General features: G+C 36.3%; 1 protein-coding gene across 1 annotated transcript in view; it reads left to right on the forward strand.

The window, feature by feature from the left end:
* FAF1 (Fas associated factor 1) overlaps nt 1–14,287 on the forward strand; it is a 428,908-nt gene that overhangs the window by 231,363 nt on the left and 183,258 nt on the right. Inside the window, exon 8 of the mRNA XM_047789144.1 lies at nt 3,614–3,700. Coding sequence (XP_047645100.1) covers nt 3,614–3,700 — 87 coding nt within the window. The remainder of the gene's footprint in view (nt 1–3,613; nt 3,701–14,287) is intronic.

Genomic DNA, 14,287 nt, shown 5'->3' on the forward strand with positions numbered 1-14,287 from the left:
ATCAGAATCTGCTTTCATTTTGATAATACCTGAATGAATTTTAAAATTCCCTAAAATGTTTCTCAGTAGTAGGACCAGCATTTAGCTATAAAATGTAGCTAACAAATTTATCTACTAAGTTTTATATTATTTCAGTTTGAATAGCTACAAACAGCTCCTTTAAAACTTATCTGAGCCTCAAAATTTAGCCTTTAGCAGAGTAACTTCCTAAGAATTTTTTTCTAGGAAATTCTGATAAAATTTAATTGCAGTATAAAACTGAAAATCTGTGGAACTCAAAACTTTGCAGGAGATGCATATCATATAATTTTATATTGAGCAGGTCATAATAAAATGATTTGTTCTCTAGTGTTTATCACTGAAATTTCTACAGTGAGGAAGTTTGAAGTGGAGATCATTGCTTACATTAATTATTATGTATAAATAGATGTTTATTAATGAAAAGCAAATAATAAGGAAATAAATCTATCACATTAATTGTGTACTATTTCAAGTTAATCTGATTTAAATTTTTTTTTCTTAATCACAAACAACTATCTTATATGAAGCAGTGGGGAAGAAATGAAACCTCTTTTAGAAAATCTGGAAAACAAGCTCTGGAAAATTTATTGTCAATCTAGAACACTTGGTCCAAATACATTATAGTTTGTAACATAATTTCAGTGTTCAACTGGTAATCAAAGCATTTATTAAATTTCTTCAGAAGGGAAACATTTGCATAGTTTAGCAGCCTAAAATCTCATAGATTTAGAGCTAAATGCCTAACAAGAATTGAAAAGATGATGAAGATTCAGCATGATCTTGAGCCAGTACTGGTCAAAGAACGTGGGTAAGACAAAAAGGCCATTAGGATATGACGTGCCACTTGTCCTTAACTGGAATTTAACACAAATCTCTAAAGATGAAACCATCAGAAGTAGTGCAGTAATGATAGCTGGGCATGCCAGCTGCAGCAACCCAGCTGGCATGTGTGTTCTTTCTACCTCTCTCAACTCTCAAATCAGTCAAGCTCTCAACCTTCTCCCCTTCCCTTGAGTCCTCTTCTCTTCCTCCTCTGGTCCTCCATTCCTTCTGTTTTTGAGAAACTGTGTCCTCATTTGATTTATGATGACCTAAATCATGTGCATCATTTTGTACACAGCTGTATTTTGTCATTCAGCTTTCCTAGAATACTAATTTTTCAGAGGAATCACTTTTGGTTTTGTGTACATTTTAGATTTTTTTCCTTCCCTGCAGGATTGTCGCCTAAAAATTTAATTAATTAAAACCAACAGTAAAAACAATAGAATCTTTAAGTCCTCATTAATAAAATTATCACTTAATTTGTACTGTTGCTATCTTATCTGTCTTTCTTCTGTATATTGGTGAAATCTACCTATGGTTACAGAATTAATAAACATGGAATTATTTTTGAGAAACTGCTTCGTGTTCACTTAGATTGTTGTAACACAAGGTTCTTTTGGCTTAATTCCAGAAACACTGCAAATTTAGCTTTTCCTTTGGAACAGACATTACCCTAATATGCTTTATGTTGTACTGTCTCAGCCAAGTTCTTTCTGCATTAACCAGTTTATTCTATGACAAGTTGCTTAACAGATGTCATTCTGGGGAGAACAATGAAGCCAAATACTTGTGCAATGGCTAACATTACTCTAACTTTGATCACTTTTGTTCAGCACATCAGTCTGGCGTTGTGCTTTATACCAACATAACACTATAGCCAGAACATGCTTTTCAGGCTTAGAATAGCAAAGGAATGTTATTCAATTCAGCCAGTTACAGATGAGTTAATGAAAGAAGAAAAATACTGTTTATTTCATAATACCATATTGTTGTGTTTGGGAATTAAGGTGGAATTTAAAGAATCCAACTCCAAAGTTATTTGTTTATATACTCCACTCATAGTATTTGTGTATATTCTCCAATGCAGGGGTAGTCTTGCCACCTTTCCAGCAGATGTAAATATTTGTCCTGCCTTCCCTCCCACCTTCAGAATAGCTGCTGACACGTGGGGCATGTAGAGAACATAATTGAAACTAACTTTAAGAAAGGAATCTTTTGCTCTGAGGCCTGAAGTTTCCTAATACTCCCTTCTCTGGCCTCTCCCTTTTATTAATAAATAATAATAATCATACTTGGAGTTTCTGGAACAGCTTTCCTCTTAAAAGCACAAATGTTTAAGCATGACAGAATGATATTAGCTAGTGGAAGTGGTAAGAGGTTAGCCCGGTTGCATTTGATTAAACTGTTGGGTTGATAATGACTAATGAAAATTTCCAAACTTGATGTGACTGACCATACACAAAAAACTGCATGGTAGACTGGCCATTGCTAAGAATCTCTGAAAAAAAAAAAGGCTGTTTGAATTGAGTGGGAATCAAGCCATGCCCCCAAGCTCCTCAGTTCTCATTTACTGAGTCTTTTTTCACAGGTGTACGTTAGAGATAAAAATGGATTGAGTTCCCGGTTTTGTTTTGTTTCTTTCTCCAGAGAATATATATCCCTATTTTACTGGAAGGGTAACTTAGATGTGTTTATGTATAATAAACAGTAATGTGATACAAAATGCTATAATTGAACATGATACTTCAGGCTTCTGCATTTAAAAAACATGAATGAATGCTGCTTGTGTTCCGTATTGAAGTCTTATTTTAGAAGCTATTATATGCAACATATGAACATTAGCATCATTTGTTAAAATAGGGTCATCCCAAAACTAACCTGAAGAATTAGCTAAGATGAATGATCTCTTCATTCTTCGGATCTGATAATTTCTTTTATTTTTTTGTAAATATGGAATGAAACAATTTTTGTAATCTATTTAGAAAAAAAAACTGAAGAAACTTCTTAATTACTGGATAATAGTTTAAACTTCTGACACTTTATTCTGATAAATTACTTACCTCCTCTCCTTTTTAAGGTAAAAGATACAATGTTAATCTTGAGAAAAACAGTATTTTAACTTTTAACAATACTTAAAAACTATCATTACTATATTTTCTTTTTTGGGAAGGGACTAAGTAGTATATTAATGAATGGTTCTCGGTTAATATGCTGTTGAAATAGTTTCTATTTGGGGGTGATTTCAAAAAATTAATCTATGTTGCTCTATTAATAAGTTGTTATATTATTAAAACTTACATAAAACAGTGAAAGAAACTTCAGATTCTTCCTTCTACCCCCTCCAACAAAAAAAATACTATCTTTCTCTGTCCTACATAGAAACTTAAAATATATCTTTTATTTGAGTCATTGCACATCTTAAGTCATTTAAAAAATTAAATAGATTATAAGAAGTTATAATTATAGTATGACCTAGGTGAATGGTGTACTTGAAGTTTTTTGACTGAAAAGAAACGTGAAGCCATCCAAAAAATTGGCTGAGGAGGGAGATGTTTCTTGAAGGTTATTTCATCTAACCTTCATTGAGAATCTGTTTTTAAATTTGATTTATATTTTTTTATAAAATTTTTATGATTTGTGTTTTCCTAGTTTCAAATTCTTATTTTGAATCTAGAAGAAAACAGAGCAAACATTGTATCCCATAAATTGACTGGCAAATATCATAGGTCATGTGGAAACCCTATTTTTATTGTTCTCTTTCTTTTTATAGGTAAAGAGAAATGTTTATGACCTTACAAGTATCCCTGTTCGCCATCAGTTATGGGAGGGCTGGCCAACTTCTGCCACAGATGACTCCGTAAGTGACAGTTGAGTTGTCAGTTTTATATCCTCCTCTCTCTTTTGCCACTTCCAGTCTAATTGACGGTAATATTAAGCAGAATCAAATGTTTTGAATCCATCGAAAGAATTTATAAATCAAATAATGCGAAGACGAGATGAGTTCACTTGCAGAACAGATAACATAAATCAAGTATATCAGCATTCTCTTGGAGTTACAGTATCAGTTATCAGGAACTTGATGCTGCTTGATTTGACTTCAGTTTTTGCTTGATGAAAAAGACACAGCTATTCAGATATTACTAATGAAATGTCCCAACACAAAAATTCTTTTCCTAAGTTACTTCAAAATCAACCTAATTATTTTATTTAATTTTAAAATTGCATTTCCCATAATAGACCCATGCTTTAAAAAGTTAATTTTTGTGGTTAATATTAATAACTCTCTATTCTTAAACATGACCATAATTTTTACTACCATAAAAACTGGAAGACTTAGTCTGTAATTTTTAACTATTATCATATCTACTCATAATCATTTTCCTATTGTAAATTTTGAAACTTTTCCTTTTTCTGCTGTTTCCAGTGATAATTCTTTTCCAAGAGAATCATCTTTTTATCATCTAAGGGGTCCAACTGAAATTACATCTTGGCTTCTCTTATCCATAATCTTGATTGTTCTAACCAGATACTCTGTTTTTTTATTTTTAAGCAAAAAATTAGAGGAGTTCCTTGGTGGCTCAGTGGGTTAAGGATCCAGTGTTGTTACTACTGTGGCTCAAGTCACTGCTGTGGTGCAGATTTGATCCCTAGCCCGGGAACTTTGCATGTGGCTAAAAAAAAATTAGAATGTTTCAAGTATTTTGAAGTAAGTCTTAGTTTTTAAATAAGTAGGGTTAAAAGGGTATTGAGACTGGAGTTCCCGTCGTGGCACAGTGGTTAACGAATCCGACTAGGAACCATGAGGTTGCGGGTTCGGTCCCTGCCCTTGCTCAGTGGGTTCACGATCCGGCGTTGCCGTGAGCTGTGGTGTAGGTTGCAGACGTGGCTCGGATCCCGCGTTGCTGTGGCTCTGGCGTAGGCCGGTGGCTACAGCTCCGATTCGACCCCTAGCCTGGGAACCTCCATATGCCGCGGGAGCGGCCCAAGAAATGGCAAAAGGACAAAAAAAAAAAGGGTATTGAGACTTTGTAAACATCTTGTAATAATAATTATCCAAATGATGATTATGGCTAAGAGTTTAATTACCTTTTCTTATTTTCTAGTGAGTATTATGTTGTTATCCAGATAATTACAACTCCTCTCTCAGCACCAACATCATAAACTTGAATACAAAGGAATTCTTTATGGAAAAATTTTAAAACTTTTTTATTTTATGTAGATGCCACTTGAGTCTATTCCACAGTCTAAACACTGTACCTTTGGAAAATGCTGTGTGGGTTATGACATTTTAAAAATAATCAGAAAATAACAAAACTTGTTTTCATTTCTTAATTTTATTGCAGTATAGTTGATTTACAATGTGGTATTATTTTCAGGTATACCACAAAGTGAATCAGTTATATATACATATATATCCATTTTTTTTTCTCATATGGATTATTACAGAATACTGAGTAGAGTTCCTTGTGATATACAGTAGGTCCTTGTTAATTATCTGTTCTAGCCTTGTTAGCCATCTGTCTTTGGAGAAATGTCTATTTAGATCCTCTGACTATTTTTTGGTTGGGTTACTTGGGTTTTTTTGAGGTAAAGCCTCGTGAGATGTTTGTAGAAAATCTTGTTTTTTTTATTTTTTTATTTTTTCTCTTTTTGTCTTTTTTGTTATTGTTGTTGTTGTTGCTATTTCTTGGGCCGCTCCCGCGGCATATGGAGGTTCCCAGGCTAGGGGTTGAATCGGAGCTGTAGCCGCCGGCCTACACCAGAGCCACAGCAACGCGGGATCCAAGCCGCGTCTGCAACCTACACCACAGCTCACGGCAACGCCGGATCGTGAACCCACTGAGCAAGGGCAGGGACCGAACCCGCAACCTCATGGTTCCTAGTCGGATTCGTTAACCACTGCACCACGACGGGAACTCCCAAATCTTGTTTTTTTAAGTGAAACCCTCCAGAAAAAAATTATTTATTTATAGGAATTTAGATATTTAACTGATTTTAACATTGCCGTTTTAGTGTATTGTTAGAATTATTGATTGGTTGTCCATGGCTAAGGGGTAAGGGTGTGGATGTTGTTTCTGGTTTTTCTCCACCTGTTAGACTGAGAAATTTGATAGAAAATGTGCTACATTTATTTACAAAATTAAGAAAATAATGTACATAAATGATATCTTTCTGTTTACTTTAGAAGACATGAAAAAGTCAGAAGTGTTCTTAGCATCATCTAATAATCTGCTACAAGAAATCATGACACTAATAAAAGAAAAAAAGTACAGTTGAGCTGATGTATCACTTAGATTCTCTGAGCTTCTGTTACCTCACTAATCGGAAGCATTGTAATGAGGATTAGTGATGATATGTATACAGTACCTGGGTCATAGTAGACAATAGATGAAGAGTCAATATTATAATTAATATTAACATAACCCTGAAAGACATCACAGGCAAGAATTGGCTGGTTTAAGTAAATGAAATGGTACCTAAGATTTGCTTTAAAATAACATCTGGGGTTGAGAGAGTGAGTGGGGATAGAGATTAAATCCAAATTAGCTATCTCTGGATTATTGTTGAAACTGGGTGATGTGTATATTTGATTTTTTACACTATTCTCTCAAGTTTGTATATATTTGTAAATTTTTATAATAAAAAGTTTAAGGCAAAAACAATTGTCTGGTTTAAGGTTAATAGAGTCTAAATATGAGACTTCATAGGGTTGGAAAAGCCAATTGCTCTCAGACCCCAACTTGTAGAAACCAAACTGAAACAGGTTTATCAGAAGCAAGTTCCAGAGTTCCCTGTCAGCCAGGACTCAGCATTATCACTGCTGTGGCTCGGGTTCCTGCTATAGCTTACGTTCCATCCTGGCCCAGGAACTTCCACATGCTATAAGTGCAGCCAAAAAAAAAAAAAGAAGAAAAAGAAAAACAAGAAGCAAGTTTCAAGAGTGAGTGATAGGCAAAATCAGTGATAAATTCTTCTGTAACATAGTACCTTATACATTTTAGATGTTGAATTGTTGACTTGAGTTGACTGTTTTATGAGGCTCGTGTCTTTTTATTCACTTTTTAATTAGGAGCTCCTGTGGTTCAGAGGGTTAAGAACTCAACATAGTATCCGTGAGGATGCGGGTTCAATCCCTGGCCTTGATCAGTGGGTTAAAGATCAGCATTGCTGTAAGCTGTGGCACAGGTCGCAGATGTAGCTCGGATCCCATGTTGCTCTGGCTGTGGTATAGACCTGCAGCTGCAGCTCTGTTTTGACTCCCTAGCCCAGGAACATCCATATGCCACAGGTGTGATTGTAAAAAGAAAAAAAAATTTTGGCAGCACTCATGGCATGTGGAAGTACCCGGCCAGGAATCAGACACTCGCCACATGAATGACAATTGCAGGTTCCCCACTGCATCACCAGGGAACTCCCAAGGCTTACATTTTAATGATTATTATTTAATTTTTTACCAGAGTTCTAATGCAATTTCATTACTGTCGAAATATGGAAAGCAGCTAAAACTCACCATATGGAAGTCTTTGATCCTACCTGGTACCACATCTAAGTCATAGCAGACATAAGAGAGAATCTCTATTAAGAAGCTTGATTTTTTTTGCCTCATTTTTCATATTTGCACTATGAAGTGAACCTGTGAAGTAACGCCTGCCTATACCTCCGTAGAGCAAATGTTGCCAGTTGGCAGAATGTTGCCTTGAGCTGCATGATTTGATACAACAAAGATGTTTAGGGCCAAGCTGCTTTTAATCAGTGCCATAGCAGATCCACTAGCTGTAGTGCTTGAGTTTTGGCAAAAGTTGCTTACAATTGTAGTCTTTTAAGGAGATCCTAGCTAAAGAAATGTCCTTAAACCTTTCTACCATTAGAACTATTAAAACTCATAAAGCTGGTGCTTGTATATATATTATTGCAGGCAATGGTGTTTTTCCACTTATTTAAATCACTCAAGTGGAGGCATCTGCTACAAAACAAGATTGTCCTCACAGCTTAGGGCATGAATTGTGTACAGCTGAGAGATGTCAGCTGTGTAAACAGCCTGAAATGTGTTACCAACAAAAATATAATTAATTTCTTTCCAGACAGTGTGCCTAACTTAATTCTTGGGATGGTTTAGCTTTCAGAGAGAGCACCTGAACATTTTCTTCCCAGTGCCAGAGTATAGGATTGGTTATAAGGTCATTAAAAGTGAGGTTAGTTTGTACTTTTCTTGTTCAGTTGCAGGAATTTGTGTGGCTTTTAATATGTAGTAACTTTGGATACCAGTGGCTTCCTTGAATTTATGGAAATATCTTAGATCAAGAAGCTGATAGACATGGGATGATAGAAATGTTCTAAAATTAGATTTCAGTGATGGTTGCACAACTCTGTAAATGTACTAAATTAAATTAAAAACACTTTAAGATGAATAAATTTTATGGCATGTAAATTATACCTCAATAAATCTATTTGTAAAAAGAAGTTAGTGAAGAACTAGGTTAAAATACTTTTTCATTTACATTTTTATGTTGCATAAGAAGTACTTTCAGTAACACAGGAGATGTTTTCTTCAATGTACTTCTCATTAAACTTTGACTTAGCAAAGAAGACAAAGAAATAGACTTGTAACTAGATTCTTATATAATCTTGAGTCTTTTACGAACCTGACAGACTAGTCTTTTGACGTTTTCAACACTACTCGGTGAAGTTAATCTTTAAGACATTGTTGCCCTGGTCTCCCTTCAGAGTTAAAATACATTATTTGCTTGTGGTTATATTTTAATGGGGTATGGGATCCTGTATGGATTGTCAATAACTCTTTCAGTTCCTTTTGCACTTTCACCAAGGAAATAGGTATCTAAAACTTCACCAGTAGGGGAATGTTTTCATGCTGTGACGGTTCAGCTGTGAGAACAAGGAGTTGCAAGTAGGCGAAATTTCATTTTTACACTTTAACAAGGACAGCCTTGGTTTCCAGAGAGTAGAAATAATTTTAACATTGTGAATTATGTCAAGGCACCTTATTATAATGAAGACAATTTGAATGTATGTAGTCTTTAAAACCCAAGATTTTAATAATACTTATACAAAGGAAGAACAATCCCTCAGTTTTTAATACTTTTTTGTTGTTACCACACCCCCCCTCTTTTTTTTTCTTTTGATATTACTGATGGCCTTCTCGGGTGCATCACTGGCTAAGGAATGTTAATGCAGAATTTGAGAAAGTAGGAATTTTAGGGCCAGAGGTCTTTAAGCATGTATTAGGAGTCAAAGATCTACTTACTAAATATTAAATATTTTCACATTGAAAATAAGACCATTTAAAACAGAATCATTACACAGCAGTTTTTCTATAAGATAAAAATAGAACAAAAATCACACATACCTTCTTCCTTTTTTAATGTTTTTTTAAAATTAACAAATAGTTGATTTACGATGTTGTGCCAGTTTCTGCTCTACAGCAGTGACTCAGTCACACACACACACACACACACACACACGTATATAAACACATACATACATACATTCTTCTTTTAAAATACTGTTTTCATCATGGTCTATCCCAGGAGATTTGATATAGGTCTCTGTGTGATACAGTAGGACTTTTCCTTTTTTTTTTTTTTTTTTAGTTAAAAAAAATGTGAATGAAGGACTGTCATCTACTTTGATCATTCTGGTATGGGCCAATTTCTTTTGTAACTTCTCCCTGATGATTTGTCTTTGCCAGGTGTCAAATTATAAACATTTCCCTGATATTAGATCCCTACCCTCTACTTTATAGGCGTTGCCATCCCAGTACAGACTCTCCCTGTTACCACATCACTACCACACTGTAGTTACCTACCTACACTTATAGTTACCTACCTGTTAAGTAAACTCACAACCTCCACTATAGTGATTCCATCATCTGTTGCTGCAAGGTTAATATTTCTAAAGTGCAGAATGAATCACATTCAGCCTTGCTTCTTTATCTTCAATGGTAACCCAATATGTGCTGATTTATGTACAGATTTTTAGGCTGTCTTTCAAAACCCTTCATTCTTTAGTCTGAAATTTCCCTTTCCAGTTTATTTTCCCATATAGGCCCAGAGTAAATGCTCACTAAATATCTCTTGAATAAATGATTGGATACGATGCCGTATGTATCTCAGCCCTAGCTAAATATTCATTTTGCTGTTCTTCAGATGTACTTGGTGCTATGCTCTGTTATTTAATCATTCTGTTCCTTCTACCTAGAATACCGATAGCAGTTTCTTTCCTCTTTAAGAGCTTTCCTTAAGAGACATTGCCTGTAGCCCTCTTCCCATGCCACCTTCTCCAACCATCTTAGAAATTAGTTTCTATTTGTTTTTCTATGTAAATTACTTTCATCTTTCCTTATTTTGTTTTTTCCTTCCTTCATTCCTCCCACCTGGCTGCATCATTTAACAGAGTAACCACAAATAGCTTGATTAACCTCTTGGGGTCTCAGTCTCTGTAACTGTAGAACACAGATAATATTCCTGAAGTTTTGTTAAAACTAAAAGTCAGTAGTAACAAATTTGGTTATGCCTACATTTATTTTGAAGATTGAAGTAGGCAGTACTAGATAATGTCTAACATATGGTTGACCTTTGGCTATTACTATTTTTTTCATCCGTCTATTCATTTTACATTTGTGGAACAGCTCTTATAGGTCAGTAACCACTCTGGCCCTTATAGTTGCAATGATAAGGTCCTATACCCCAGAATTTGCAAAGTATGCCGCGGGACTGATATATGAACAATGACAATCGAAGTTTGTGTAGATGCAATGGAGTCATAGAAGAGGGAACAACCACTTTTGCTAGCAGATGGGGGTGTGAAAAAATGACTTTCCAGAGAAAGGAACCAAATGTCCCGTAAGCAAAATATATGAAACAAGTTTAAATTACATTTTAATTTATATGCTTGTGTTTTTCTCTTTTTTTAATTCTAAAAATTGGTAATAAGAACTCTTCATTTTTGTATGCTCTACAGGATCAAATGTAATGTGTTTTTTTAATAGTAGTGTTTTATACATTCACTCATTTGAATTGTTCAGAGCTCCACTAAGTTGATATCTATGACAATAAACAACTAAATGATGAATTTGTATGATCATAGTGACTTGATAAACTGTTTGAGAATCAGTTTTATTTTCTTTCTAATAAAAATAATCAAAACTCAGTATTTCTTTATTGATAGGTAGAATAACAAATTTAGAGCCACTACACTGAGCAAGTTTGTACCAGTGTGTGTTTGTGTGATGTGTGAGAGAGAGAAGCAGGTAGGCAGACCAGTCTAAGTTCATCAAATCCCAGTATTGCTATCATTTGGAATTAAGTTATTTATTGTATGAATTTCAGTTTCCTCACCTGCAAAATGACGATGAGGTTAACACCTTTGAAATTCTGTTGTGAAGATTAACTGGACTAACGTAATAGTTTGAGGAGTTCCTGTCATGGCTCAGTGGTTAACGAGTCCGACTAGGAACCATGAGGTTGCGGGTTCGATCTCTGGCCTTGCTCAGTGGGTTAAGGATCTGGCATTGCCGTGGGCTGTGGTGTGGATCGCAGACGCGGCTCAGATCCTGTGTTGCTGTGGCTCTGGTGTAGGCAGGCAGGTATATCTCCGATTGGACCCCTAGCCTGGGAAGCTCCATGTCCTATGGGAGCGGACCTAGAAAAGGCAATAAGGCAAATAATAATAATAATAATAATAATAATAATAATAATAATAGTTTGAAACATATGAATTGCCATTCTTAAAAGGCAAATGGTTGAATATTGGCAATTTCCTATGTTTTATCTAATATGTAAAGCACGTAATATAATGCAGGATTTGGCAGTTCAGCCCAAATCCCACTCTCCATTTGTCTTTGTAAATATTTTTAATAGAAGTAAAATTGGCATATAACATTATATAAATTCAGGTGTACAATGTGGTGATTTGATGTTTGTATACACTACCAAGTGATCACCACAGTAGTTCTATTTACCGCCCATTACCATACAATTGATCCCATTCACCCATTTTGCCCAAACATGTTACCTTCAAATAACTACCAGTCTCTTCTTTATAAATGTGAGTTTTGTTTGTTCATTTGTCTTATCGTACAGTATTCATCTTTCTCTGATTTTAGGTCCATTCATGTCACAAATGGCAAGGTTTCTTTCTTTTTTATGGTGGAGCTGTATTACACATGCACACACGCACACACTTCACGTCTTCTTTATCCATTTATCCATTGATGGACGTTTAGGTTGTTTCCATGTTTTGGCTATTGTAAATAATGCTGCAATGAATGTAGGTGTGCTCAGTCTTTTTTCTCTCTCTCTCTTTGTATGGCCACATCTGTGGCATATGGAAGTTCCCAGGCTAGGGGTCGAATTGGAGTTGCAGCTGCTGGCTTACACCACAGCCACATCAGTGCTGGATCTAAACCACATCTGTGACCTACACTGTAACTTGCAGCAACACCAGATCTTTAACCCACTGAGCAAGGCCAGGGATAAACCCATATCTTCATGGGCACTATGTCAGCTTCTTAACCTGCTGAGCCACAATAGGAACTCCCATATGTCTTTTTTTAATACTGTTTTGTTTTCTTTGGATAAACACCCCCAAGTGACATAGCTGGATCATATGGTAGATCTTTTTTTTTTTTGTCTTTTTGTCTGTTGTTGTTGTTGCTATTTCTTGGGCCGCTCCCACGGCATATGGAGGTTCCCAGGCTAGGGGTTGAACCGGAGCTGTAGCCACCGGCCTACGCCAGAGCCACAGCAACTCGGGATCTGAGCCGCGTCTGCAACCTACACCACAGCTCACGGCAACGCCGGATCGTTAACCCACTGAGCAAGGGGCAGGGACTGATCCCGCAACCTCATGGTTCCTAGTCGGATTCATTAACCACTGCGCCACGACGGGAACTCTAGGTAGATCTATTTTTAATTTTTTAAGGAACTTCCATTGTTTTCTATAATGGCTGTACCAATTTGCATTCTCACAACAGTGTAAGAGGGTTCCCTTTTTTCCACATCCTCACCAGCACTTATTTTTCTTGACTTTCTGATAATCACTGTTTTAACAGGATATGAGCTGGTATTCCTTGTGTTTTTGATTTGCATTTCCCTGATGATTAGTGATGCTGAACAGCTGGCAATCTGTATGTCTTATTTATTTATTTATTTTATTTTTTTCTTTTTGGGGCTGCACCTGTAGCATATGAAGGTTCCCAGGCTAGGGGTGGTATCAGAGCTATAGCTGCCAGCCTAGCTCACAACCACAGCAACACTGGATTCGAGTTGCGTCTGCAACTTACACCACAGCTTAGGGCAATGACAGATCCTTCACCCACTGAGTGAAGCCAGGGATCAAGCCTGCGTCCTCATGGACACTAGTCGAGTTTGTTAACCACTGAGCTGTGACAGGAACTCCCTGTCTTCTTTGGAAAAATGCCTATTTGGGTCCTCTGCCCTTTTTTTTTTTTTTTTTGTCTTTTGTCTTTTTTGTTGTTGTTGCTGTTGCTGTTGTTGTTGCTATTTCTTGGGCCGCTCCCTCGGCATATGGAGGTTCCCAGGCTAGGGGTTGAACCGGAGCTGTAGCCACCGGCCTACGCCAGAGCCACAGCAACGCGGGATCCGAGCCGTGTCTGCAACCTACACCACAGCTCAGGCAATGCTGGATCGTTAACCCACTGAGCAAGGGCAGGGACCGAACCCGCAACCTCATGGTTCCTAGTCGGATTCGTTAACCACTGCGCCACGACGGGAACTCCCCTCTGCCCATTTTTTAGTCAGATTTTATTTTTATTTTTTGCTATTGAAGCAAGTTCTTGTATTTTTTGACATTAACTTTTTATGGGATATATGATTTGCAAATACTTCCTCATATTTAGTAATTTGCCTTTTTGTTTTGTAGATGATTTCTTTTGTTGTGCAGAAGTTTTTTAGTTTAATGTAGCCCCACTTGTTTATTTTTGCTTTTGGAGTCAGATCCTAAAATTCTGCAGCAAGACCAATGTAAATAATGTTTTTTTGGAGCATAGTCACACCCATTTGCTTATGTATTGTATACAGCTGCTTTTACACTATAACTAATGGCAGGAATGGTGTAACAAAAGCATGTTCTTTTTGGCCCTTTACAGAAAAAGTTTGCCAACCCCTGGTGTAACATCTGGCATTTAGTAGGCATTCAACAAACATTAGCTCCTTTTCCCTTGAGCAAGCACCTTCTTTATACCACATACACATGCAGAATTGGAAGCATTCTTTGAAAAGCTCTAGGGTCATCTTATGCTATTTAAATTATTTTGTTAGCCTATCCTAGGTCAGATAGATTTAGACAATCTTTGGACATTTTCACTGGCTTTTTCTTTATTTGTCAAGGTCATGAATAATGTTGCTTCTGATGGTGGTGAGACTCAGTAGCTTCAGAGGGTTCATTGCCCTTGTCAACATATAGA

The sequence above is a fragment of the Phacochoerus africanus genome, chromosome 8 (genome assembly GCF_016906955.1).
Source record: "Phacochoerus africanus isolate WHEZ1 chromosome 8, ROS_Pafr_v1, whole genome shotgun sequence".
Taxonomy (NCBI): Eukaryota; Metazoa; Chordata; class Mammalia; order Artiodactyla; family Suidae; genus Phacochoerus; species Phacochoerus africanus.